The sequence below is a fragment of the Chrysemys picta genome, chromosome 8, assembly GCF_011386835.1.
Source record: "Chrysemys picta bellii isolate R12L10 chromosome 8, ASM1138683v2, whole genome shotgun sequence".
Taxonomy (NCBI): Eukaryota; Metazoa; Chordata; order Testudines; family Emydidae; genus Chrysemys; species Chrysemys picta.
The window spans coordinates 30,578,446-30,605,727 of NC_088798.1; the positions used below are offsets into that span (position 1 = coordinate 30,578,446).

Below are 27,282 nucleotides of genomic sequence, written 5' to 3' on the forward strand. Positions count from 1 at the left end.
ATTTTTGTCTAATCTCACTTAGCACAAATTGAGTACAGTGTGCTTGTATCCATAACAGAACAATTTGAGGAACGTTCACCAGCGTTTTTGCTAGTATCACTGTACAGATATTTGCAGAAAAATATTGTCTTTCTGTATACCCAAAGCTGTTTATATGACAGATAATGGGTGACTCTGGCAATATGTACAAAGACACTTATTTAAAATGTTTATGGAAGGTTTTTTTTTTTTTTTTTTTAAATAGTGTTGTATAATCAGTAAGCACCAGTTTTCCAAACCGAAGAACTTGCTGGGACTAAAGATTTTTCATTGTCTCTCATACTCTTAGGTGCTTAATATCCACTGACTACATTTTGAGCTTATTCTAGCTAGACAGATTTTAAAAACATTTCTTGAATACTGACTTTTTCCTAAGTTAAAAACAGCAATTGAAATTAACTACTGTAATAAGAGTTCCATTTGACGTATCAGTACCAGAAAATCTATTCTTTTCTACCAGTGGTTAAAGAATGGTTCCTCTCCTTATTGTGTAACTTTGTCATACGATGATTCACTTTATTTCACAAACAAGAACTTTAAAACTAGAACTCTGTACGGTGAAGATCATCTCTGGACAAAGAGAAAAACAAGACAGAGGTACTGCGCCATCAGATTGAATTGTAAGCCAAGTGATAAAATTTAAATCCATGTTTTATAAGTACTTAAAAAATAAAGAACTTGAGGTCATCTACAGAATTAACACAGTAATCTATGTAATTCCAATACATTCACAATCCAGCAATTAGTGCTGCCATCTTGTGTATACTCTGCAAGAAAAATAAATCCTAGAGGGAGCCATCAGACTGGAATCAAACTGAAGTGAATGTTTGTAATGAGAGCATTGGCAACGACAGGTTACACAGTTCAATATAACCTAAAAATACCAGCACTCTTGAAGCTTCAGAAGCAGCAGCATGACCTTCAGTCAACCTCACTTCTGTAACAAACAGTCAAGTGACAATTGGAAATATATAGAGCCCTTAGATAAATTTAAGGTTCCCAAAACGTTAAAATTTAAGGTGGACACTCAAGATAAAAATGATCATTTTTACTTCCTGCCAAAACAAATGGGCAAGTATACTAAAAACTCAAGGTATCAATACTTGAGGATAAATTCAAATTAAATAAAATCAGTATTACATTGTGCTTCTAAATATTTTAGAGTATGTGGGAACAAGAACGCTGGTTGTATCAAAACTGGTTTGAAGACACCAGTTATCAGGATACATTTAGATCTGCTAACTATATGAAAGTTCATGACCAAGAGAAAATTATGTACCTGCAAAGGTTTGTCAGTCTTTCCTCTATTACCATTGTACAAAAGAAGGGTTGCCAGTCAAATGAGAGTACGTATTGGCAGGCTCCCAAGCTTCAGTCATGGTATGTCTACACTGAAGTTACTAGTGTGACTGCAGATTACACAGACATACCTGAGCTAGCTTTAATTTAGCTAGCTTGTGTACCCAGAGCATTAAAGCTACAACAGTGTGCGCTCCAGCGTGGGCTGTACAAACCAACCTGGAAAACCGGGTGATTACTTGCATAACTAGCTCATGCTGAAGCATGCGTTGCCATGGCTTCACTGCTCTAGTACTGGAGCTAGCTAGATTAAAGCTGACTCTGGTATGTCTACATGAAGCAGCAATCACACCATGTGACTGCAATGTAGACAATACCTTCAATCATTTTAAAAAGCAAGCTAAGTTTAGTAGAATTAAGGAAACCTATGAACTTGTTTAGAAAAAACAAGGATTAAGAGAAAGGACTCTTGATTACAAATGTGAGCCAGCTTCCAGGATATTAGATTCTAGAGGTCCTGAATGAGAAACTGATTTTAATTAGTTCCCTTTCAGCATAATTATCCCCAGCCCCTCTATGGAGTGTCTGCCTATATGTTCACCATTATTTCCCAAAAGGGTATAAATTGTAGCGGACTAAGGGAACAGGATGTTGAAATTGGTTTTAACTGAAGATGAAGTCTCAGGAGGACCCTGGGCTTTTCATGAGAGGGTGGAGTGAGGAAGAAGAGTGTTTGGAAGAGTATGTACACAGCTATTTTAAGCTAGTTTGATAGAACAGAAGTAATTTTATATCTGTGCAACCCTAATTTGGCCCCCCTTGTGCATATGCGCTTTGGATCATGCTCAGTTAAGCAGCTGGACTTGATAACTTCAAGATTCCTTCTAGCTCTTCATTTCTAAGATTTTCTTTTCTCATTGTTTAGTGTCTCTCTCCATGCCTTATTTATTGCACAATATTCAAACCCTGCTCTGAAGACACAATGATTTCATCAGGGGCTTTTCTATGGTGCTCATCACTTAGACTCAGACTTTAAGGTCAGAAGGGACCATTATGTCTAGTCTGACCTCCCGTAACACCCTAACTCATGTCTGAGTTATTGAAGTCCTCAAATCGTGGTTTAAAAACCTCAAGGTGCAGAGAATACTCCAACAAGTGACCTGTGCCCCACGCTGCAGAGGAAGGTGAAAAACCTCCAGGGCCTTTGCCAATCTGCCCTGGAGGAAAATTCCTTCCCGACCCCAAATATGGCGATCAGTTAAACCCTGAGCATGTGGGCAAGACTCACCAGCCAGCACCCAGGAAAGAATTCTCTGTAGTAACTCAGATCCCACCCCATCTAACATCCCATCATTGGGCATATTTACCTGCTAATAATTAAAGATCAATTAATTGCCAAAATTAGGCTATCCCATCATACCATCCCCTCCATAAACTTATCAAGCTTAGTCTTTTGCCCCCACTACTCCCCTTGGAAGGCTGTTCCAGAACTTCACTCCTCTAATGGTTAGAAACCTTTGTCTAATTTCAAGTCTAAACTTCCTAATGTCCGGTTTATATCCATTTGTTCTTGTGTCCACATTGGTACTAAGCTTAAATAATTCTTCTCCCTCCCTGATATTTATCCCTTCACTTAGTTTGTGAAGCACTCATACTATATTTATCTTCAACATCCTTGTTAAATGGGGATGTGTGGAGACTGGAGTTATCTGTATTTAATAATCCTATGCACTTCATGTCATTATTCAGGCATGATTGTATCAAGGGAGGTTGCAATGGGGAAACAATGAGCGCTCAACTAATTGGGAAATGTGCACCAACCAGGCTAGAAGGTCAATTTTTCCCTGGCCCAAGGCTAGTATCAAAGGGGCACTAAGCTAGTAAAAACCCAGCCTAGTGAGGAAACGGGGTGCACAGGCAGCAGCAGCTAGACAGGAGTCTGACTGAGAATACACCAGAGTCTCACCCAGGCCAGGAGCAAAGGGTCTGGGCTTAGTGGAACTTTCCCAAATCTTGCAAGGAAAGAATGGAGTTAAGACTCAGGCAGACAGGCTTTTTGTTTGTATATATTTGCTTTGCTTGATGAGTAAGTAGTGATTTGTTTTGAAGAAACTAGGACTTTTAATCAGCCACAGGTCACAGGCTCCTGGAGAAAGAGGGCATGCAGGTGCCAAATACAGTCAGGCCTGTCTATTTATTTACAACAGTTTGAGTCCCTGGGATGCACCCATTTACAGTCTCAAACTGGTAGGATCACATGGTTCTGTCCAGAGATGAGTTAAAGTAGTGAAACGTATCACCAGAGAGGTGTACCTGAAGGACTAAAAACAGTCTAAACTGCAGCTCACCTGTAATGGGACAAGGGGAATGATTCTCATTTTACTGATGGAGAGGCGCTGAAGCAGAACAACATGAAAAATTTCACTCCAGGTTTGACACAGTTATATAACATCTTCACATAACAAACAGCAAATGAAATATAGGACATACTTAACGGACAATGCTATCAACCCTGCCTATAATAGATGATGTTTTCGGAAGACTGATTAGAAAGGATAGGTCCATCAGGATAAAAGTCCATAGCAGAAAGACTAAAGTTTAGGATAGGTACTTCTAAAATACATCTAAATAAAACAAAATAAATTAAGAACTTACTAAACAGATGAAACGGTTGCAGCCATTTAAATCCTCTCCCCCTTTACAAACATATTTCCACATTGAAGTTCTTTATAGATTTAACCCTGAAACTCTCACACTGACACGGTTTCCCTTTTACACTACTGTATTCCAGTCATGCTAGTCAGCTTATCCACGGAGAGAGCAGGCAGTTACATCAGGATTTGGGTTAAGAATAGTCCATAAAATGGCCAGCAAGCTTCATGTAATACTACAGAAAATTACTGTGCCTTAGTTCCAGTAGTCTAGGCTCTATAGGACTCAATTTTTATCACTTTCCTATTAAATTTATAACTTGCTTTATTAAAGAAAATACTATTTAAATTGTGTCATAGCGGAATGATCAAATCTTCTGTATATATAAAAAAAGATGTAGTGATACCTTTACTTACCCTGAACTTGAGGGAACCTTCCCAATTTTCATCCACACACTTCAAGGATAGCACCTGCATAGAGCTGCAATAGAAGAATATTTTCTATTTATTAAGTTCAGCCTACTAGTTTACTTATTTTTGCATCTACTTAATTATTTTGGGGAAAATTCAGTGTTACATGGAAAATTTAAATGATACTTTTTAAGCACAAGTAGTCTTACTAGTAACCCATTTTTAATTACTTAACTGATTATTAAAACTCTTTCATGTTGCAGAAAGATCACTCCTTTGTTCTTTTTAACCCATTCCATTCATCATACTTGTTTAAAATGGGATAGAGTAATTCCAGTTGCAATACCGTAGCAACAGATTAAAGCAATGGCTATATCCATATGGATATTATCTAGAACAGTGGTTCTCAACCTTTCCAGACTACTGTACCCCTTTCAGGAGTCTGATTTGTCTTGCATACCCCCAAAATGTCACTTCACTTTAAAAACTACTTGCTTACAAAATCAGACAAATACAAAAAAGTCACAGGGCACAGTTAATAAAAAATTGCTTATTTTTACCATAATTATAAAATCAATTGTAAGTACAATATTTATATTCCATTTCAGCGTATAGTATATAGAGCACTATAAACAGGTCATTGTCTATGAAATTTTAGTTTGTGCTGACTTTGCTAGTGCTTTTTCTGTAGCCTGTTGAAAACTAGACAAATATTTAGATGAGTTGACGTACCCCTTGGAAATACCTCTACATACCCCCAGGGGTACACATACCTCTGGTTGAGAACCACTGAATATGAATGGGGGAGGGGAAAGGAAATACAACAAAAGAAAATTCCTCAACAGCAAGATTAATTTTTAATTTTAGAATGGGAAAAGAAATCTACTTTTCAGATATTCTATTAAAATGGTATTAGAATATTTTAACAATAGATAACTAAGGGGTCACAGCCACTGCATGAAGACTGGCTAAATGCTAAGCTTCACTATGTCAAAAAGGCAGAAGCTATAAGACAAATTAGGAACAATCCTGACTCATTCAAACCATATCTGTACTTAGTTACTGAAATGCAGGAATGTTTTGCTGTGCATTTTACTTAGGACTTGTCTTAATGTATAGCAGTGTGCCACTGTAGCACTTTAGTGAAGATGCTACTATGATAACGGGAGAGCTTCTCCCATCAGCTACCACCTCTTGGGCAGCTGGATTAACTGTTATGTCAATGGGAGAAACGGTCTGCACTGGGATTTTTCACGCTCCTGAGTGACATAGTTATACTAAATTAGTCTGTAATATAGATGTGGCCTGAGTATCCATAAAGCTAGCAAACATAGAAGAAAGTTTTCAATGCTATAAATAAATCAATTATTCTGAAGACTTCAGTGAAACATTTTCTAGATTTAGAAATAGTCATCTATCTCTTAGGCCATTGGAATCTTCCCTGCAACTCAGGGCTTGTCTACACTACCACTTAAGTCGATGTAACTTATGTTGCTCAGGGGTGTGAAAAAAACCAACCCCATAGTGAGGCAAGTTGCATCAACTTAAAGTAGTGGTGTTTACACTGGGCTGCGTCAGAAGGAGATGCTTTCCCGCCAACATAGCTTCCATCTCTCATTGAGATCGAGTAATTATATTGATGGGAAAGTGCTCCACCCATGTAGCGTAGTAGTGAAGACAAGCCCTCAGTAGGTTTAAAAAAATATTTGAAACCAAGTACATTTTTACTTTGAAAAATAACTATGTAAAAACAGTATCTTAAACATCTTTTCTCAGACAAAAAAAATAAGCGTTTACTGCTTTCTACTGTTTTCACAACACTGCTAAGATACAATGAACTACAGATTCTGTTCATTGTGAATATAAACAAGTCTGTTGCTAATGCACATTTCTAGAGCTCTTTGGGCTCAGTCAAGCTGGCTGCCTTCCATCTTTAAATCTCATGCATCATAACTAAAGGTTCTGCAGGCCAAATGATGCTCCTCAGTGATAACTGTGAAACACAACTGCTTTTCAGTTCAAGTTCAAATATGTTACACCTCGGCTAACCTACTGAAGGCTGGCAGTTGTAAACAGAGAAAGTTATTTTCTAAGTAAAAAATGTGAGACAATGAAGGACCCATACAATCCAGTTTTCACAGCAGAATTGCTTAAGGTTTGATGCAAAGTGCACAGGTTATATGAATTGCTTACATTTGTTGGCTTGATTCTGAGCTTGTAAGTTAACTTAATTTTTCCTCATTTAAAAAGTCATCACTGTATGATATTCAGTTTTAATTTTACTACTTCTGCTGAATTAACAGTGACTGGCCACAAAGTAAAATTTGTGTATAGTGTTATAGATGTCTCAAAATAATGAACAGTAACTATTTATGCTTCATTACCTACAATAAGCATTACAAGGTTGACTTAAGGATGGATTTTCAGCTTAGCATCTGAACCTCTTTCTTGAATATAGAAGAAACAACATTCTTCATAATTTTGTAGATTGATAATCTCAAGTGTGCTACTACTGGCATTCATAGGGACTGAAAGATTTTGCATGATCTGCATTAATCAGCAGTCATCATTTCCACAGGAAACTGAACCAAAAGTGTTAAAATAAAGCTACATTATCTGCTCAGTGCTGCATCCTAGAAGATTGCTTTGATAAAAAGCACTTTTGACCATATTTAAATTTTAAGTTGAATCTGGAAATGAAGTTCTTAAAATTAAAATTAGCATTTTGACTCCTGCTAAAGCCCTCTACATTTCTGTAGAGCAGCATTTGAGATTAGCAGTGCTGGGTGCCTTCTAATTTCAGTTTTAAATCATGTAGTGACACTGATTTAAGTAAAAATAACTTCATTGATTAAACATTGTATAAATACAGTTTATACAATATTAGAAAAATGAAGTTCACAAAACTTAAATCTTGGTGTTCCATATTCCCAATAAATGTCATTCCAAATCTAACACTGCCCATGCAAGCCCAGTAGTATCTGAATCAAGCTGTTCTTTTTACCTGGTACATCAACAATAATTCTGGATTTAGACTTCAGATAGCATGTATATTAATGCATGTGGCAAAATAGATTGTAAAGTGCTTTGCCATCCTTATCCTGGCTCTAAGGGCTTGTCTACACTGGCAATTAACAGCACTGCAACTTTCTCGCTCAGGGGTGTGAAAAAACACCCCCCCCCCCCCCCCCGAGTGTAGCAAGTTACAGTGCTGTAAAGCCCCAGTGTAAACAGCGCTCCTAGCACTGGGAGCTATGCCCCTTGTGGAGCTGGGTTTTTTCCTCTCTCCCAGTGCTGCACCGCAACCACACAAAGCACGTTAAAGCACTTTGCGTTGCCAGTGTAGACTAGCCCTAAATTTGACAGCAATAAACTTCTTTTTCCTGTGCAACAAGTTTAGAGTGATGGGATTATGGAACAGCTATGGGAAGTAACAAGGTGCCTCTTTCTAATCACTTTCTGACCATATCCACATTTTTACATTTGCACATAGCAAAGTAAAGCATCATCATTGACGACGTCTATCAACTTCTAGATCTGATTGTTATAAATAATTATATTCGTAACTCCTTCTTTGTGAAAAAAGGAATTAGTTGTAATCACGTGTGTAACCCACATAATGTGTAAACTAGCTTTAAAAAGTTAACCAGTCCCCTTAACTTACATAGCGAGTACTAAATTTTTCATGTATATATTTTTGAGGTTAGATCTGCCATAATCGAAGTCCAACTGTGCTACAGAAAAGTTGATTCATGCTGAAACAAACAACTGCTCTGTGCCATTTTCACAAGATGGTTAGACAAAGTCAATCAACTTCATTTACAACTCAGGACAGAAGTTCCTTTTGTGAGATATATAGATCCTTTGCATCATTTACAAGCACACAATGCTGTGCTTGTTAACATCTATTGCTGCTGCCATCACATCATAACCAGAATAGAGTAATGAAATCCACAACACTTGTTTGTGAACAAATTCCCTATGTTAAAGTATTATTTAGAAAGAACATAAGGGAATGATACATCACTCTATATTATAGAAGTAGTACACACATCTAATTTGACTCAGTTGTTCATTACACAATGCTTATTTTTTTTTAAATGAGTTAGCTCATTTTAAAAATGCTTACTTGCTTTTAGTCTTTATGAAAGTCATTTTAATGTCACAGAATGAAATAAAGGACTTCCTACAACCAACTATAGTGTCCATTTTAAAATTTGAAATAAATTGCTGTTATGTATACTCACAAGCAGAAGTTAAGCTATTTAAACATTCTCAATATCTCTTCCCCCACTAAGGTTATCATGACATTAAAATTTGAAGTTCTTTCTCTGTTTTACAGGTCATCAACTTCAGTTAAGATTTCACTCAAAAGCTTTTTTTTTTTTAAGCACTTAAATGCTAATGTAGAAATCATGGCCCTTTAAATTTAGAGAGGCAGAATAAGGTCATTAATGGAAGTAAAAACGGTTATTCAGAAAAGAAACAGTGCACATTATCTATAGAATGCCACTCACAGGAAGATATCAAAGTGTTTTACACTGGTACAAATCATCCACCACTGAAATGCAAAGAAGCCAACACGATAAGAGTTTTTCTGGAGGTGAACTGGAGAGTAATGAGGTTCCCAGTCACTTGTAAATAGTTTCGGTGGACATAATCCAAATAGCCAGTTTCCAGTTTGAGTAAGGGCATGTCTACACTGGCAGAGTTACAGCGTCACTCAGAGCACTGAAGGGAAACCGCTGTTGTGTGTTCACACTGTCAGCTGCCTGCACAATAGTGTGTTCATACTCACAGCACTTGCAGTGGTATTCCAAGTGTTGCACTCTGGGGAGCTATTCTACAGAGCATTTCTTCCTCTTCTGCCACTAACAATTGTTGGAAGACCGAGGGGGTCGCGGGGCATCCTGGGTCCTGTCCCAATGCCCTGTGATGTATTGCTTAGCATCCCAGCAATCCCTGTGCTTCCGTCCGCATTTGGCGCCATCTTTCAATGGTTTGTGTACGGCGCGCTCTGCCTCTTCGGGCTGCAGGAATGGATCCCAAACTGTTGACGAGTATGCTGCTCGCTACACATCATGAGTGGCAGTGGAGTTATTCCTTAAATTACAAAGGCGAGAGGAGTGCAACATTGATCTCGCTACGCGTACTACCTACGACATGAGAATGCTTGTGGCATTCACGGAGGTGCTGACCACAGTGGAACGCCGCTTTTGGGCTAGGGAAACAAGCAGAGTGGTGGGATCACATAGTGATGCACGTCTGGGATGATGAGCAGGGGCTGCAGAACTTTCAGATGAGGAAAGCCACATTCATAGGACTGTGTGATGAGCTCGTCCCAGCCCTTCGGTGTAAGGACACGAGAATGAGAGCTGCTCTGCCATTGGAGAAGTGCGTGGCGATTGGACTGTGGAAGCTGGCTACTCCAGACTGCTACCTATCGGTCGTTAACCAGTCTGAAGTGGGAAAGTCGACCGTTGGACTCCTGTTGACGGAAGTGTGCAGGGCCATTAATTGCATCCTGCTCCGAAAGACCGTGATAGTGGGCAATGTGCCTGACATTGTGGATGGCTTTACATAAATGGGCTTCCCTAACTGCGGAGGAGCGAAAGATGGTATGCATATTCCAATTCTGTCACCAAACCATCTAGCCACTGAATACATTAATCGCAAGGGGTATTTCTCAATGGTTCTCCAGGCGCTTGTGGATCACCGTGGGCGTTTCACAGACATTAATGCAAGCTAGTCTAGAAAGGTGCATGCCGCACGCATCTTTCGGAACACTGGCCTGTTCAGGGAGCTGCAAGCAGAGACCTTCTTCACGAACCAGAAGATCACTGTAGGGGAAGTTGAAATGCCCATTTTGATCCTGGGAGACCCCGCCTACATCATAATGCCATGGCTTATGAAGCCATACACGGGTTCAACAATAGGCTGAGCAAGTGCAGAATGACTGAGTGTGCTTTTGGCCATTTAAAGGCCTGTTGGCGCTGCCTCTATGGGAAGCTGGACCTGGCGGATGACAATATTCCTATGCTTAGAGACGCATGCTGTACGTGCCATAATATTAGTGAAGGGAAGGGTGAAAGCTTCACTCAGGGCTGGACCTGGAGGCTGAGTTTGAACAGCCAGAGACCAGGGCTATTACAGGGGCCCAGCGCGGGGCCATAAGGACTAGGGAGGGCTTGAGGCAGCAATTTGAAGCTGAAAGCCACTAACATTTGTTGCTATGCTTAGGAGTGCAGTGCTTGTAATGCAAGTAGGAGGGTGTGATTGGTGTAGACAATACAATATGCAGGTTTAACATAATTGTCTGTTGCTTTGCAGGGCTCTGTTTGCTATCAATTAATAGAATAAAGATTGCTTTCAAACCACCACAATTTTTATTCAAAAACAACCACTGGAGGAGAGAGTCAACCAAAACAAACAAACAAAAAAATCAATCAGCAGTGAGGGGTCCACTCTCGACTGGCACGCGAGCCACCGAAGTATCTACTATGGTCTTCGCAGTGGAGTTAGGGTCGCTGCTGAGTACTGGGTCCAGCTCTTTGTAGAACTAGCAGCTCATGGGCACAGCACTGGAGCGGCGGTTTGCCTCCTGCACCTTGTGGTAGACGTTCCGTAGCTCCTTCACTTTGACCCTGCATTGCAGCACGCCCCAGTCATGGCCCCTTTCTGTCATTCATCATGAAATCTGTCTGTAGGTATCATAATTCCTATGGCTGGAGCGCAGCTGGGACTGGACAGCCTCCTCTCCCCACATGCTAATGAAGTCCAGCAGCTCAGCATTACTCCAAGCAGGGAATCGCCTGGTGCACGGAGCAGGCACGGCCACCTGGAAAGATGTGCTGAGACCACTGCACACATCACCGAGCAAACAGGAAGGGGACTTTCAAAATTCCAAAGGAATTCATAGGGTGGGGATGACGGTTGGTCACTTGAGGGCTGGGCAGTAGAGTTTAAAACTATGACCAGAGAAGAGAGAACAGGCATTGTGGGCCATATCCTGAGGCCAATCGCAGCGCTGTGATCGACCACAGTGTTTACACTGGCACCGCAGCGCTCTAGCCCCAGCACAGAAAGCTGTATGCCTTTCATTGGGGTAGATTTTTTACAGCACTGCAACTGCGCAGTTTCTGCGCACTAAGTGGCTTGGCAGCATGTACACCTCAGAAGTTACAGTGTAGAAAGCTGCTTTACTGCACAGAAACTTGCCAGTGTAGACCGGGCCTCTGACAGAGCTCACATCTAAATTTAAAAAAAAAAAAAAAAAAGCTACCACAGAATCTGTAGTGAACTGAACAGAATCTCTGCTTTCTCTCATATGAAATATAGCACCTCAACTAGCCACAGATCATCCCCATCATCTTGCTATGGATTTAGATCAATGTTAACTTAGAGGAGAGAGTTTCGCATTGCCTGCTAACGAATTGCCAACATTACTTTCTACAGCACCTATGCTTTCCATGCAAGTTTTCTATCCAGATACTGACCTGGCATGATCTTGTTTAGACCAACATCTAACTCAGACATAGCTTATAATTTTATGGTTGTTTGTAACACTACAGTGATGGTATTTTTAAAAACATAAAATGTATAGTTGAGATACAATAGACAACTAATAATCATCCATCTTTAAGTACCCAGATACTCTGATAGCAACACAATTTTTTTTTTAAACAAAATGACTTCTGAAATCAAAAATTGCTGTGGCATTTGCCTATCTGTTGCACCCACTGGTTTAAAGACCTTGACAAAAAAATGTTTTAAAAGTACTGGGAATAAGAATCCTGAACTCTAACAAAAGAGAAGTAACAAATAAATAATACTTGAGAGAGGATTTCCAGTTGCCTCAGTAACAAATGTATAATCTGGTAAAATAATTCACTATCAAGCCATCTCCTCACAAACCAAATTTGACTGACTCTGCCTTATATGAAATTGGAATTCTAAATCAGGTTCTTTTTCTAATTCTTTTTTATTGTTTTTTCCACACTGACATTTGAAATCCTTTTTAGTAAGACAGCAATAATTAGTCTTAATTTGAGGATACTGTAACATATGGACAAAGAATTAGGGTAATTGATTTAACAATCATACTTTGTCCTCTTTTTGGAGGTCATTTAAACAGATTAGGTTATGCATGTTGCCAAAATGACCCTAATTTTCCCGGGAGACAAAAAGTTTACAGGAATCAGTAGAATACAAGGAAGTAATAGGAGAACCTTGTTCCAAGGGGTATTATGAATTATTGCTCTGTAAATGAGACAGCCAACAAGCGTCCATTTCTGCATAATTCCTAACTTGGCATCAGACTAAATCTGGTGACAAAAACCACTCTCATTCAAACCTCACCCAGGGGTGTGAGGGGGGGAGAGGATGGGGGGAGAAGTCAGGCTCTAAATGAAAGCTAAGAATGTAAAGGTCAGATGATCAAAAGGCATTGTTGTCTGGTGGTGTTCCTGTGTTCATGGCCATGTGTATTCAGAGGAATTTGCCAATCAACCCTTGTAGCAGAATTCTGCTGCAGAATCTAAACTTTCATTTATTTTAAGTTTAAATTCTAGCCTTTTGATTTTTGAAAGAGCCTCCCAAACACAGAAAATGTATACCAGTTAACAATCCTTACGATAAATGAGGGCAATTTATACCTCTCAGGCTAATGACGACTGTCAGATAAACACTGCTCTTCATTTTAGCAAAAACATCTAGTTCTTGAGTGCCCAAGCACCCAACTCTTTGCTAACCTGTTGCCAAAGCCTTCAGCTTGCCTAGCGACATACGCAGTGTAGTTATGCCTTGTCACTACAAAAGTTTCAAGCATACTGAAAGTTTAGGGACCGTGTAAAATTGAATATTAAAAAATAAGTTAGCACGGACCTGACTGTATTACACATCTTCATATTTAATCAACGCATTTCTTTAGACTTACTAAAAAACACTAGTGGGCCTTGCTGCAGAATTTAGGTTCATCTTATCTGTAATACTTCAAAAATGTGTACATGAAAGACCAACTGGCTGCCTTACACAATTCTAACAGAGGCCTTATCCCTCAGGCAGAGACGGAGCAATAGCTTTGAACTGAGGTCTTATTCAGTGAAACAGGTAAGGGAAGACCCTATGATACACAGGACCAGAAATTCCATTGGATTATGGTGGTCTTGAAGGTCCCTAGGCCAGCCCCTTCCCAAAGCACAACCTCTGATTTTCAAGATAACAAAAAAATAAATTTCATATTTCTCAGGTAGAATATAGGGTCTCATTGTCCCAGAGGTGGAAACCAAGTATTTCATTATTAGAGCCATACCAATTTTACGGCCGTGAAAAAGTCACAGACTGTGAAATTAACCCTTCCCCATGAAATCTGATCTCCCCTGCTGCTTGGAGCCCAGGCTCCTAGCTGCTAGTCTCGACAGGCTGGGGAGGGACAGGAGTTGTCCTTCTCCTGTATGGCTGCTCCTTGTGGTGCGATCAGACCCACCTCCAGAGGCAGCACAGAAATGAGGGTGGAACATCCTCACTTCTGCACTGCAGCAGCCTGGGAGCTGGGCTCCAGGCTTCCATTCTCCTCCTCCTCCCCCCTGCCCCTTTTTCTCTCTGCTGTGGCTCTAGGCGCTGAGCTTGAGGCTTCCGCCCCCAGCCAGGGCAGCCTGGGCTCAGAGTGACCCAGTCAGGACTTCCACCCTGGGGCTTCTTCTGGGGCTGGGGCACCCATTTTTCCAGGGGAGCCCCAAATTGGCTGGGGGTGCCTGCCTTAATCTGTCCCTGGCGTGGACTAGCAGCTAGGAACCCACGGTTGGGGCACTCCCAGCAGGATGGGGGAGATACTACCCACCTCCATCTCCGGGAACCTCCTCTAGCTGCAGGGAGCTCTGAAGGCAGCACAGAAGTGACAGTGGAAATCTTGGGACCCCTTCTACAACAACTTTGCAACCCCCCGAATCTCATTTTGGGTCATGACTCCCATGGTTACAAGACCGTGAAATGTCAGATGTAAACATCTAAAATCATGAAATTGACCAATTTAAAAACCTTCTGGCTGTGAAATTGACCACAATGGACCGTGAATTTGGTAGGGCCCTATTCATTACTAAAAGAAGAGGGATGATGTCCACGTCAACGTTCCCTGAAAGACTGGACACCTGTTGGATGCGAGAGCCAAAGGGAAGCATGTTTAAGTGGATAGGAAATCATACTGGAATCCTGGGTTCCACTGTCACCTCTGCTACAGACTCAGTGTTAGGATGGACAAGTCACAATCTTTCTCTAGTGGTAAAAGTGGGGCTAGTGCTACCTCTGTGGATGTTTGAGACTTATGGATGAAAGACAAATGCTAAGTCTTTATGTTGCAATTAAGAGCTAGATTTTCTTAAAGTAGAAAACTAGAGGATATAGATGGATGTCTAGAAAACATTACTAGCCAAAACAAAACAAAAAAATCTACAGATATCTATGTAACTAATAAATGTTGGCACACCCCCACCCCATAGAAGGACTATGTGCTAGTCATCCCTGAAAATTAGTGAATAGAACCAGTTTCATTATTTTATACTAAGTTCAGTTAGCATATGTAACTGAAGTAAAAAATTGGCAAAGTACAGGAAAACTATCAATTTTGCAGTCTCAACATTAGAATCTATTGTCTAAATAACTTTTAATGTCCCTCAGCCCAGGAGGGCCAGCACAGCCCACAAACTACCTCCTTATTCTCCAGGATCTCTGCTTTCATTAAAAATGTGTCTAGCATGACTGCTAAGAACCTTGAAAATGTTAACAAATGTAAATAAGCAGTTGTGTACTTTGACTCTGCAAACAATAACATTGATGTATGACTGTTCACATTCATTTCACTGGGTATTCATTCAGATGTTAACAGTAATACTTTAAGAGTATGTCCGGATTATGAAAACACAAGGTTAGGTTAAGAGTTAGCTGACTGCATCCTATTCTCTACTGTAGATGCAGATTCACAATTTTTTTAACCTTGCTTTCTACCCTCGAGTCCCTCTGCTCCTCAACCTCTGTTTCCTAATGTAGACAAATGTCCCATGGCTATGTCTAGATTAGACAAAGAGGTCAAGGTTAGTCACCATCTTCTACCTACTACAGACACAGATTAGCATCTCTGAACCTTGATTTAGCTGATTGAGATCCACCTAGGGTTGATCTCATCCACCTAAAAGGTGGTAAATTTGTCTGCCCTAAGAACACATTACCTAGCCCCATTCTCTCCTCCTAATCTAGATATATCTTTTGACTATTCCACTACTGATTAAAGCATTAAAACAGAGAGAGAGAGAGAGAGGATCATATTACTAAGAATTATAGTGAGTGAGTGGGCTTGGGAAGAGTACCATTTATTTAACCTCTTCCCTCCATTCCAACCTAGGAGCCATGCCAACAGAGCTTAGTGGGGCACCTAAATCCCATTAATGAGCCCAGACGATCAAGGGTATATTTGAACTTCACTTAAGGGGAATCAAAGCCAAAGAAATCTGTGTGCTTGATCACAGTTTGAGCATTTGCACAATATTTATTAAGAAAGGCATCTCCTTTATCATCTCAAGTGGACAGAACATGGAAGATCATAGCTTTTGTCCCAATTTGACCTGCACTACCCTAAAAACACACATTTATTCCGTATATGGACTACACTTGGAAACTGTAGGTGTTCTAAAATTAAAAAAAAAAAAAAGTTGGAAAGTTGAGTTATTTTGACCTTTCAGCCTTAACTAGGGAATTAAGGTCATGACTCAGTTGTTAAATGGTGACTTACAATGCTCTCTCTCATTCAGCAATTTCAAAATTGCATCTGTAAAAAAGTAGGATAACTTATTAATGGGGTACTGAACAATATTTAACTCCTTTTACATGGAAGTACAATGTGAAAACCCCCACTCATGCAATGTATCAGAAGCGAGGGCTACAGCTTTGTAAAGCCACAATTTGATCCTCTCTAAAGGGATCTCACCAGTGTGCATCAAGACAGGATACACAAAAAATCCTTTGTGTGATGGGCTGGAAATAAACCAATATTGCCACTCACCTGGCACAATTTAGTGGGCCTGATTATTACACCCATTTTACACTTAGTGTAATTGCAGTGAACTCTTAAGAATTCCACACAATTTACATCATCATGAGCCAGATAAGACTGTCTCACTAGAAACTATGCATTTAGAATCTCTGGCGTATTGTCAAGAACAGAACTCACGCTGCTTAGACTCAGACAACAATAATCCTTATTTTGTTGTAGCACTTGAGAACGAACAACTTAAAAATGAAATGAAATCAGGTCCCTCAAAAGTAGAATTAGCTCAAAGTGTAAAATGCCTTCTATAATCATTCAACTACTCTACTTTATCTTTAGGCAACTCAGATAAAGTATTCAAAAAGTTTTTTTTGTTAAAATTCTTCTCCCTTACTTCTTCCATCACCCATAAGTCTATTTAGAAAGTGAACAGTTACAGGACGCTGAGGCTTTAAGAGACTATTCTAAAATTGAATCTTACATTAATACTAAACATCTTTAATATTCACAAAACTTGGTTTTACATTAGTTTAAGGTTGCTCTAATCAATAAACTAAATCATAAAAATTAGGAAATATAAAGTTTGGTTCTAAAGTCAAGTTCCTCAAATTAGGAAATGCTAGAATAACGTTGCCCATACGACCTTAATTTGACCCCCTTGTGAGTATGCATTATGATAGTCTAATTATGTGATTGTTTTAACTTCACGGGACTCCCAATACACTCAAATCTGCTTGGCGGTGAACTGGGGTTGTGCAGTGAAGGGGTGTTTGTAGGACCTCATTTGTTGCAGAAGTTGGCACATTTGTTGTGAATGAGGCAGGGGACTGTAGGAAGAGAAAAGATGGTCTTTGTAAGGGCAGTTGAATGCCACCATGTTCGTATGTGATGTTAGACAAGTCACTCAGGATATGTCAATGCTGCAATTAAAAACCTGCGGTCGCCCGTGTCAGCTGACTCTGACTTGTGGGACTTAAGCTAAGGGGCTGTTTAATTACAGTGTAGACATTTGGGCTCAGGCTGCAGCTCAGGCTCTAAGATACTAAGATGGGAGGGTCTCAGAGCTCAGGTTGTAGCCCGAGCTCTAATGTCTACACTGCAATTAAACAGACCTTTAGCCTGAATCAGCTGGCATGGGTCAGCCACAGGTGTCTAATTCAGTGCAGATATGCCCTCACACAAAACTCACCCCAATCACTTCTGCATGTAATTAAAGGCAGTATCAAAATGCATGCACAAAGGGGCTGAATTAAGGTTTCCTGGGCAACAGTCATTCTGGCATTTCCTAACCTTTTCATCCTTAACTCTACATTTCTTTTTTTATTTATACATGAGAGCAACCTTAACTAGTTAGTATTTTTGTGAATGCCCTTTGTTAAATAGAAAAACGTATGTGCTATTTAAATAGCAAAACTTGTCTTCTCTGTAGATTGTATTGCTACTACCTTTCTGCAGCTCCCTATTTCACCACTCAGTGCAATATCGACAAATATACTGAAAGTAATTAAATTGCATTCAAACAAAAAACTTAATGCAATCTCAGTTTTAATGCAACTTCTAAATGACTAGTGAGGAAACTTAGGTATGGCTTTGCAGCGTGGCTGTTCACATCTGGGCACCAATCAATCCTGCTAACTCTGAAGATCTACCCCGAAGAGATTTCTGTTGATCAGGGAAAACCATCTGATGGAAGGAAAAAGTAGAAGACTCCAGTGAAGGATCTCTTGCTGTGCTATATATGGACTGGGAAGGAGGCTTCAACTTCTGTTTCTTCAATCTCCAGAATGTGTAAGATGTGGGAAACAAAGAACAGAGAAGGCTGGCACCATCTTGCTAAATGTCACTAAATCTGAAATGCTTTTGAATCTTGTTCTGGTTTCCTTCTGCTTGTCTGCCATTTTAAAGAGGGTTTTGGTACAAGGAACTGAATTAACAGCCAAATAATAGAATCACAAATGCTATAACTACTTTAGCATCAGGCAAAAACTAGAACCGGATATGAGCAGGAAGCTAACTGAAGTAGGACTTCAGAAATGCTTTAGCCTCGATTGCCGACTAATATATCAAAGAAGGCAATTTTAATAATACTTTGGGTGTTTTATTTTTTCAAAATTCTGTAGCAACGTTGAACTATTAGTCCAAACTGGTGAATTTAAAGATGGAAAAAACAAATTTTCAAGCATTACAGCATGTGAAGTTTAAAATTTCTTAGCGAACTTAAAAACAGGCCAAATGCCAAATTTACACATTTTTAACCTTGTGCACTATTACATTAAGCCAGTGGTTCTCAAACTGGGGGTCGGGATCCCTCAGGGGGTTGCAAGGTTATTACATGGGGGGGGGGGTCACAAGCTGTCAGCCTCCACCCCCAGACCTGTTCTGCCTCCAGATTTATAATGGTGATAAATATATTAAAAAGTGTTTTTAATTTATAAGGTGGGGGGGTCGCACTCAGAGGCTTGTTATGTGAAAGGGGTCACCAGTACAAAAGTTTGAGAACCACTGCATTAAGCACTATGAGGGTGAAAAAGCTGATGTTGAATTTCTCTTGATATTCAGTTCAAATGGCTAAATATACCAGTACATCACTAACCTATATTTTTCTGACTATTCCTTTGCCCATATTATTGGCAGCTCAGAGTGCACAGTCCAAGTGCCGTACAAGGTAACTTAAAATCTAGGTGCTGAGTTGTAAGCTTATGAACTCCCTATGGTGAAGAAATTTCCTGCTTTTGGAAAACTTTACTGTTCTCGTGACACAACTTGCAGTCATTCATATTTGATGATTTAGAATAATGGAAGTGCTGCTCCACACAAAAACACATTGCTGCTTTCTTCAGAACCTTGGTTCCCAAACTTTAGTACTGCATTTCCCTTACAGATATTTTAGATGTTTGTGGCTCCCCACAATTAAATATTTTTTTAAAACCAACTCACTGCAACTTTTTTCAACTACATATAGTTTAATTATCGAATATGGGTTTTAAAAATTATAAACTCAAAACATGAGGGTTTTTGGCATGTTTGGGGACAGCCTAAGATTTCAGTGAGAATGGGCCTGTTCCAAACTGCATAGTTGTACAACATTTGGTTGAATCTGATAGTGCCAGATGTAAGTTGTTTTCAGAGTTTAATTTTTTTCTATATTTAGTTTTCACAGAAATCATGGCTGAAAACCTAAACACTGAGGTAACGAAGCAGATGGAAACAGCACTTTTACAGCTTTGTCACTGAATTCTTCATACTCATAAAACAGAACTCTTGGTTTTATATTTGAAAAATTGGTCGTTAGCATGTAATCACTTGACAATTTTGAAAGTTTCTTGAGCCAAGTTACTTAAGGTTGGAGTAAACTGTTACTGAGAATGGGTTTCTAATTCATCTGTATCTGGAGATTGGTGTTAAACTCCAGGAAAATATTCATTAAAATGGGAATACAATCCAGTTAATATTTACCGTATTTTCCGGCGTATAAGACGACCTTGTAACCCAGGAAAATCTTCTCAAAAGTCGGGGGTCGTCTTATACGCCGGGTGTCGTCTTATAGGGCGGGTGCTGAAACTTCCGAGCCGGACTGGAGAATCTGCGGTCACCGCATATGGTCGGGGGAGCTCAAAAACGGCCGCGGCCGCATGAAAGCAGCAAGGGCGGAGCAAGCTGCAGGTGTCCGGGACGCCCGGGGTATGGAAAAAAGACTGAGAGCGGCGCTGTGCCCAGAAAAACACGCCTCTTTCACCCGTCTGGCCCGCCCTTGTATCCTATTACCGTACCTCCTTCTCTGCCTCTCAGATCTCGCTCCTGAGGACTGCAGTGAAGCGGCGCAGGCGCGCATGTGCGAGATCTGAGAGGCAGAGAAGGAGGTAATAGGATACAAGGGCGGGCCAGACGGGTGAAAGAGGCGTGTTTGCGCTACCGCTCTGATAGTCTTGGAGACAGGGAGGGCTGGGCAGGCAGGGAGAGCTGACCAATCCAAGCAGGCTTTGTATACAACAACCAGCCAATCGCCGGGAAGGTACATCGCTTGCCGTGATTGGCTGGTTGTTGTATACTGGGTACCACATACAGTACAGCACCAGTATCTGTACCTGTTCACACAGTATAGCACCACTACATACAGTACAGTATACAAGTGTCCAACAGTCAAAACCCCATCATGGCTCCATCAGCAAGAAGAAAGAAATATGAAGCCAGTTTCAAACTTAAAGTTGTAAACTTTGCCATGGAACATAATAACTGCGCTGCTGCAAGAGAATATGGAGTAACAAAAGATGGTTCGGGACTGGAAAGCAAATGAAAAAGCATTAAAGAGTATGCCAAGGGGTAAGTGTGCATTAAGAAGAGGGACCCCACATTGGCCAGAACTCGAAAAACATGTAGCAGACATGGTGAATGAGCATCGCCAAAACGGTTATGTAGGGACACGAAATAAAATACGTTTGTTTGCACTTCAGTGGGCCAAATCTAACCCAGATCACAGCAACAGATTTAAGGCCACTGTATCCTGGTGTACTAGATGCATGGAAAGGCATAATATGGTACTGAGGCAAAAGACGAAAATTGCCCAAAAATTACCTGCAGATCTTGATAGAAAAGTAAATAGTTTCCATCGATACGTAATACAACAGTGCACTAAACATGGCTATGCGTTAAGTAGTATTGGAAATATGGATGAAACTCCAATGAATTTTGATATGGTTGGAAATAAAACTGTCCATCAAAAAGACGAAAAAACAATTTTAATTAAAACAGGACATGAGAAGTCCAGTTTTACAGTGGTACTAGGATGCACAGCTGATGGCACCAAACTGAGACCAATGATTATTTTTAAAAGAAAAACAATGCCGAAACTCAAGTTCCCTGTTGGTTGTTTTGTACATGTGAATGAAAAAGGCTGGATGGATGAAGAAGGGGTAAAGCTATAGCTTGATAATGTATGGATCAGGCGACCAGGTGGACTTATTCAAAAATGTAGTCTACTGGTGTGGGATATGTTCAGGGCTCATTTAACTCCCAGCACCAAGCAAAGGCTTGCAAGACTAAACACAGATGCGGCAGTTATTCCTGCAGGATTGACATCGTTGGTACAGCCACTCGATGTGTGCCTAAACAAGCCATTTAAAGATCGCATTCGAGAACAGTGGAATGAATGGATGGTTAGCGGCGAAAAGTCATTCACAAAAGGAGGAAACACGTGTGCTCCACAGTTGGATGTTTTGTGCAAGTTTGTCATAAAAGCCTGGAATGATATTGATGCAGAAACAGTAATCAAGTCTTTCAAGAAGTGTGGCATATCAAATTCATTAGATGGTATGGAGGACGACTACTTGTGGCAAGATGAAGAGGAAGCCGAAGCTGAGACCACATCATCTGATACGGAATTCGATCCATACGATGACTGCCTTACAAATGTATCACAAGATGTCATTGATGTACTTATGATATCAGATGACGAACAGGAGGATTTTGAAGGCTTTTAAAGGGAAACTGTCACGCCAGCAAAACCTGTAAAAATACCGTAGCTTGCAGTTATGATGGGCGTTGCTAACTCGCCAGGGACTTGCCCGGCACTTGCTCTCTCTCTATTGTTTGTTATCTTCCTCCTATCATCATCAGTTCCAGTTTGGTTGACAGCTTAGAAAACAAACAGCATGGCAGCTCCCATGGGTTTATTGTCTTATCCTTCCTTTCAGCTTTAGAGTGAATTAGGAAAAGTTTAATCCACTTGCACTGTTTTATGTTTACATGTTTGATGACAAACAGCCTTATGTTTATAAGTGACAGTTTTCCTGCTAAGTACCTGCATGTCATAAGCATTTGAATTAAAATTACCATATTGAAATCAAATCTGATGTTTTTTTAATTTTTATTTGGTGTGCATTGGAAGAGAGGTAGTCTTATACGGCGAGTATATCCCAAACTCTATATTTTAACTGGAAAGGTTGGGGGTCGTCTTATACGCCCAGTCGTCTTATACGCCGGAAAATACGGTAGTCTAATAGCATTCCGATCACTTTCACTCCATCTTTTTAAGAAGTCTGACATGTTGATTTGTATTCCTACCTCGAAGTGTTAGGTTCAGAGCATTCGATTTATCAAATATGTCCATCAGGTAAGCTAACTTAGTCAAGAAGTCCACATTAGACATGTAATCTGCAAGGTCTCTTTTTCAGAGGAGGAAAGCTCTGATTGCACAAAATTCAAAGACCACTGTAATACTTTCCCATGTGACAACCACCTGACTTCTCTCTGAAACAGAAGTTCAGTGTGGTCAGAGCCCACCTGTTTGCACAGCAAATGAAAAAGTTAACTGCTTGGGATTTTATAAACAATTTTAATAAAAATGGTGGGGACTTTGTATTTCAGGTTGCAACTTCGACACCAAAACTCAGCAATGAATCATGCAATGTCTAAATTGCTGCTAGTACCACTCTTTATTCATGTTGCAACCTCACTGTTCTTTATGGTCATGGCTGCTGCCCCATCTTTGCAGAGTTCCACTGTAACAGGGCACAGGCAAGCCCCTCTATCTTCTCCCACTTCTGTGCCCACAAACCAGCCAGAGACTTCTGCTTTGGTGCAATCACCCGTGCTCTTTATTTATAGTATAAATTCCTACCACCTTGTAGCTACAGACAGCACCAGCCTCATAGCCTCAGGGACTGCTAAGGAGGCCAGCAGCTGTTCCCTAAAAAGATAAGTACATGTAAAAGGATTTCAGGCAAACATTTTTGTTTTAGAACTTCTTTTGCTGGAGTGAGCAAGTCATCAGAAATCACTGAGACCACTCACTTTTTGGTGCTGTCTAATGAAAATTAATTGAATAATTTTTACAAGACCGTAAATTAAATATTTGCTTTTGGGTTGAAAACTATTACCAACCGCACCACTGTTAAAGAACTTTTCAGTGTTTCAGTATTTCACTAAATCTTTGGGAACTGATGCTTATAATGGGAGTTCATTTACAAAGCAAATGCTGTACCTATTTTGAAGATAGTCTTTTTATGATACTATGCCACTCAGTTGAAAATGTGACAGATTTAAAAATCAGAAGAGACACTTTTCACTCCTCCTTCCACCACTATCAAATTGGGTTAGTCTACAGGGGAAGTTGCTCTTCAGAGTTTGAGCTTTAAAAACCTGGCAAATCCAGGCTGTGCAGTTCCAAGCAATGGTTTTTACACGAGTTTAATAGGATGAAACCTTCTGAAGTATTCTTTAAAAGATCACTATAACATGATGCTGTATCTTATGATAACCATGGTAAAACAATCCAATATTAGATAGGAAATAACTGAAAAGTCAATCTATTTTCTTATCCAATTTGTAAATGTAACTAGTACTAGTGCTTCCTTGATTAATCACTAGGCCATTCTGACCTAGTCTCACTGGCTTTATCAAATTAGTACTTAACGAGCCAGCTTCAGACCAGAAAGGTGATTTGACAGTTTCTTCAACAAGGCAGCAGACTGAGTAAGAAAGGACAGAAGGATACTCAAAATGAGTATTGAACCCTACCACTGTCATTTCTTTAATGCACTTGCCACAAACCCCAAGCAAGAAACCCGCGGCAGAGTAAATCAATATAAAAAGATTGCTTTCTTTCACCAGGAAAATCAAGTAGTACCTCATATCATTTCTATTTCCCTTTGAATATACAGCATATCCTGTTGAATATGCTTTACTAAAATGGAAACTCTTGACATACACTATAAAGCCTTGAGCCTGCAAAGACTTGTGAACATGCTTAACTTTACACACTGTAGTCTCTATGAAGTCACTGTGACTACTCATCTGCTGAAATCTGATCTGCTCTACTCCCCTCACTCCCAATGTCTTGGATGGAGCTAGAATTTCAACAGCTGTAAGTTTAAATACATAAATAAATAAGCCTTTGCAACATCAGAGCCCAAACTTGGGACGCCTAAGAAATGAACGACCACAAAGAGATGAACAGCTTCAGAAATCCCTCTAATTCCACAACACACATTTTCAGCGTGTCCCAGTATAAAATTTTATTAATCTTAGAGTTATACAAGCAAATACATGGTTTCCTTAAATACTACATTCTAAATGAAGAAATTGTTCACTGCCCAAATTAACCTCCAGGCTGTGTTTCTATAGGGCAATTATTGTGGAATACATGACTATGTGAAACCCTATGTTTCAATATTCACTGTGTTAGCTTGTTAGATGTAATTAAAAAAATAAAACTTTACATTGATTTTTGCATATCTCTAGAAACATTAAGTCAAGATAATAAAACAGAAGTTTGCGTGTGAAATGCTTTGATAAAATGATATACAAAATACTAGTATTGTGTAGATTGGAGAATTTTCTTAGACATATGCCCTTTAGTACAAGAAAGTTAAGTGATTCATTGGATACTTGAATGTAAGAATTAAGATTTCTTTAACTTCAGGTAGGATGGCATCTCTCATCACCTCCAACTGTTAGAAATTATAGTTGTGTCTTAGTCATTCCTTGAAAAAAATGACATCTAGAGGCATATGCCTATAATATCCAACTTAGTGGTTATGTCCAATCTCAAGCATTCTCAAACTGGAAACACAATAACCCAGAGGAGTGACATTTATAACACCTGAGAAATGGTCTTGCAGAGTCTGATCATAGTTGGTTAACAGACTATGTAGTGCAAAGAACTGATGTTAAACAATTAAGCTTCAAATGAGTACTAGAATACACTGATCTTCAATGGGTAACTTAAACCTTGGCTACAGATTTTACTAGTGCAATGGTGTCCAAGGTCTGACCTCTGTAAGACATATCTTTGGAAAATAACCCCCGCATTCTCTCAGTAGGTATATAGGATGGGTTAGAGTCAGAGCTGAAAAGATCAAATGTTGCAGCTGAAAAGTAGTCATATTGACAAGGATCTTGTATCTCCTACTAGTTTTCACATGTACCGCTAATGATCTTATTCTTTTCTCTTCCGACTTGTAATATTTCCCACGTTACAAAAAAATGCACAAAAAACTTTTCCACTAGTATAAAGCAAATATAGGCATTTTCCAGAATTTATGTAAAATTAATCTCATTAAATTCAATTTAAACACTGTCAGATGAAAATGCAAGGTCATGCACATTAAACCAGACAATGACTGTACTGCAATATTTCTTCAAGTATTTTCTCAGAGAAAATATTGTTAATCTGTGTGACAAACCATAAATCCTTATCCCATTGTACAGGCATCAAAGGGAAAAGGCTGAGTCGCTACAGCATGAGCCAAAAGGAAAATGCTAAAGAGAGGGGAATACCAATTAGTTCCGTAGCCTTCAGTTAATTTCTTTTTTGGAAAGCCTGCAAGTAGGAAGACATCTTAATTATTCATAATCATTTTAAATTGAGACCTGAACATAGTCTAAGGAAACTCAGAAGAATATATAGTATTTGGATAAAAGCAGCAGCAGCATCTGCAAAGAACAATGTTTTTTCTTGATGCTCCCCTCTCCAACTCCAAATATGCTCTCTCTGATAGTGGCCAGGGATTCAACTATGATAAATAGCAGTGAAGAAGGCAGGCAACACTGCCTCAAGCCAACAAGTTTCCATTTGCAGTTAATTTAACCTTAAAACTTGTTATCCTGGACTTCTTTACTGAGATTTAGTTTCCTAAAGTGGAGAGTTTTCAAAACATTGAACACACAATCTCAGCATCATGAATATTAAGAATTCATCTGATAATAACTATCTGAACTCTATCGTACATTGTCAGATTGATCATAAATTACTCCCACTGGTAAAATTGTATCTACCCAGCCAGTTAAAATAATACAATCCTAGAAATGCAGGACTGGAAGAAACTCTCGGGAGATCATTTAGACTGGCCACCTGTGCTGCATCAAGATCAGGTATAACATCTGACAGGTGCCTAACCTGTTCTTAAAGGCCTCCAAGAACAGTGATTTCACAACCTCCTAGGGAAGCCTATTTGAGTGCTTATTCTTATAGTTAGTTTTCCATAATATCTAACCTAAATCTCTCTTGCTGCACATTAAGCCCTTTACTACTCCTCACCCTACCTTCAGTAGGGATGGAGAACCATTGATCACTGTCCTCTGTAAAACAGCCCTTAACATATTTAAAGACTTATCAGGTCCCGCCCCCTTGGTCATCTTTTCTCAGAACTAAACATGCCCAATTTCCCCCCCACACCTTTCCTCATAGGTCTAACTCCTGCTTATATTGAAGTCCATATAGAGTTTTTGAAAAATCTCACTCATGGAGAAAAGATAATACAATGTTTTAAATACAGATCCTTAATACCAATCAAGGACTGCTTCTTCCCCACTGCAGGATTCTTGTATTTCTTCAGGTTCTATCTCTGGGTGTGTGTTGGTTCTTTTTTTATTCCACCCCTCCTCTAACACTGAACTGCATTATTGTGAATAAGATCTGTTCAGATATCAAGTAGCATAGCTAACTGACTTGTATATTTTGAATTTATTGTAGAACATTCTTGGAGTAAACATGACGCATAGTATTTTAACCTCATCTTTGAGCAGTCCTTTTTGAACTACATCAGCCTCTTTTATTGACACTCTTTCATCCCCAAAGGAACCACAGTCTTTCACCTTAACGGTCTTCAGATTTTCCAGCTTTCATACAAAGGCACTTCAATAATTTCTCTAACTGTACAATATCCATTAGATTTTTTTCAAGTCCCCACACTTAGACTTCTTGAAATCAAATACACTTCTACTGCATTCTCCAAACCCTTTCTCATGTTATGTTGAAATTAACTAGTTGCTGACGACTGCTAGGTCTCCTCCTTATTTTCATGTTCTCACTCAACTGTTCCCTATCCACAGGAAGAAAATCCAGCATCT

General features: G+C 39.6%; 1 protein-coding gene across 1 annotated transcript in view; it reads right to left on the reverse strand.

Moving 5' to 3' along the window:
* SELENOF (selenoprotein F) overlaps positions 1-27,282 on the reverse strand; it is a 37,391-nt gene that overhangs the window by 4,975 nt on the left and 5,134 nt on the right. Inside the window, exon 3 of the mRNA XM_005298094.4 lies at positions 4,407-4,470. Coding sequence (XP_005298151.3) covers positions 4,407-4,470 — 64 coding nt within the window. The remainder of the gene's footprint in view (positions 1-4,406; positions 4,471-27,282) is intronic.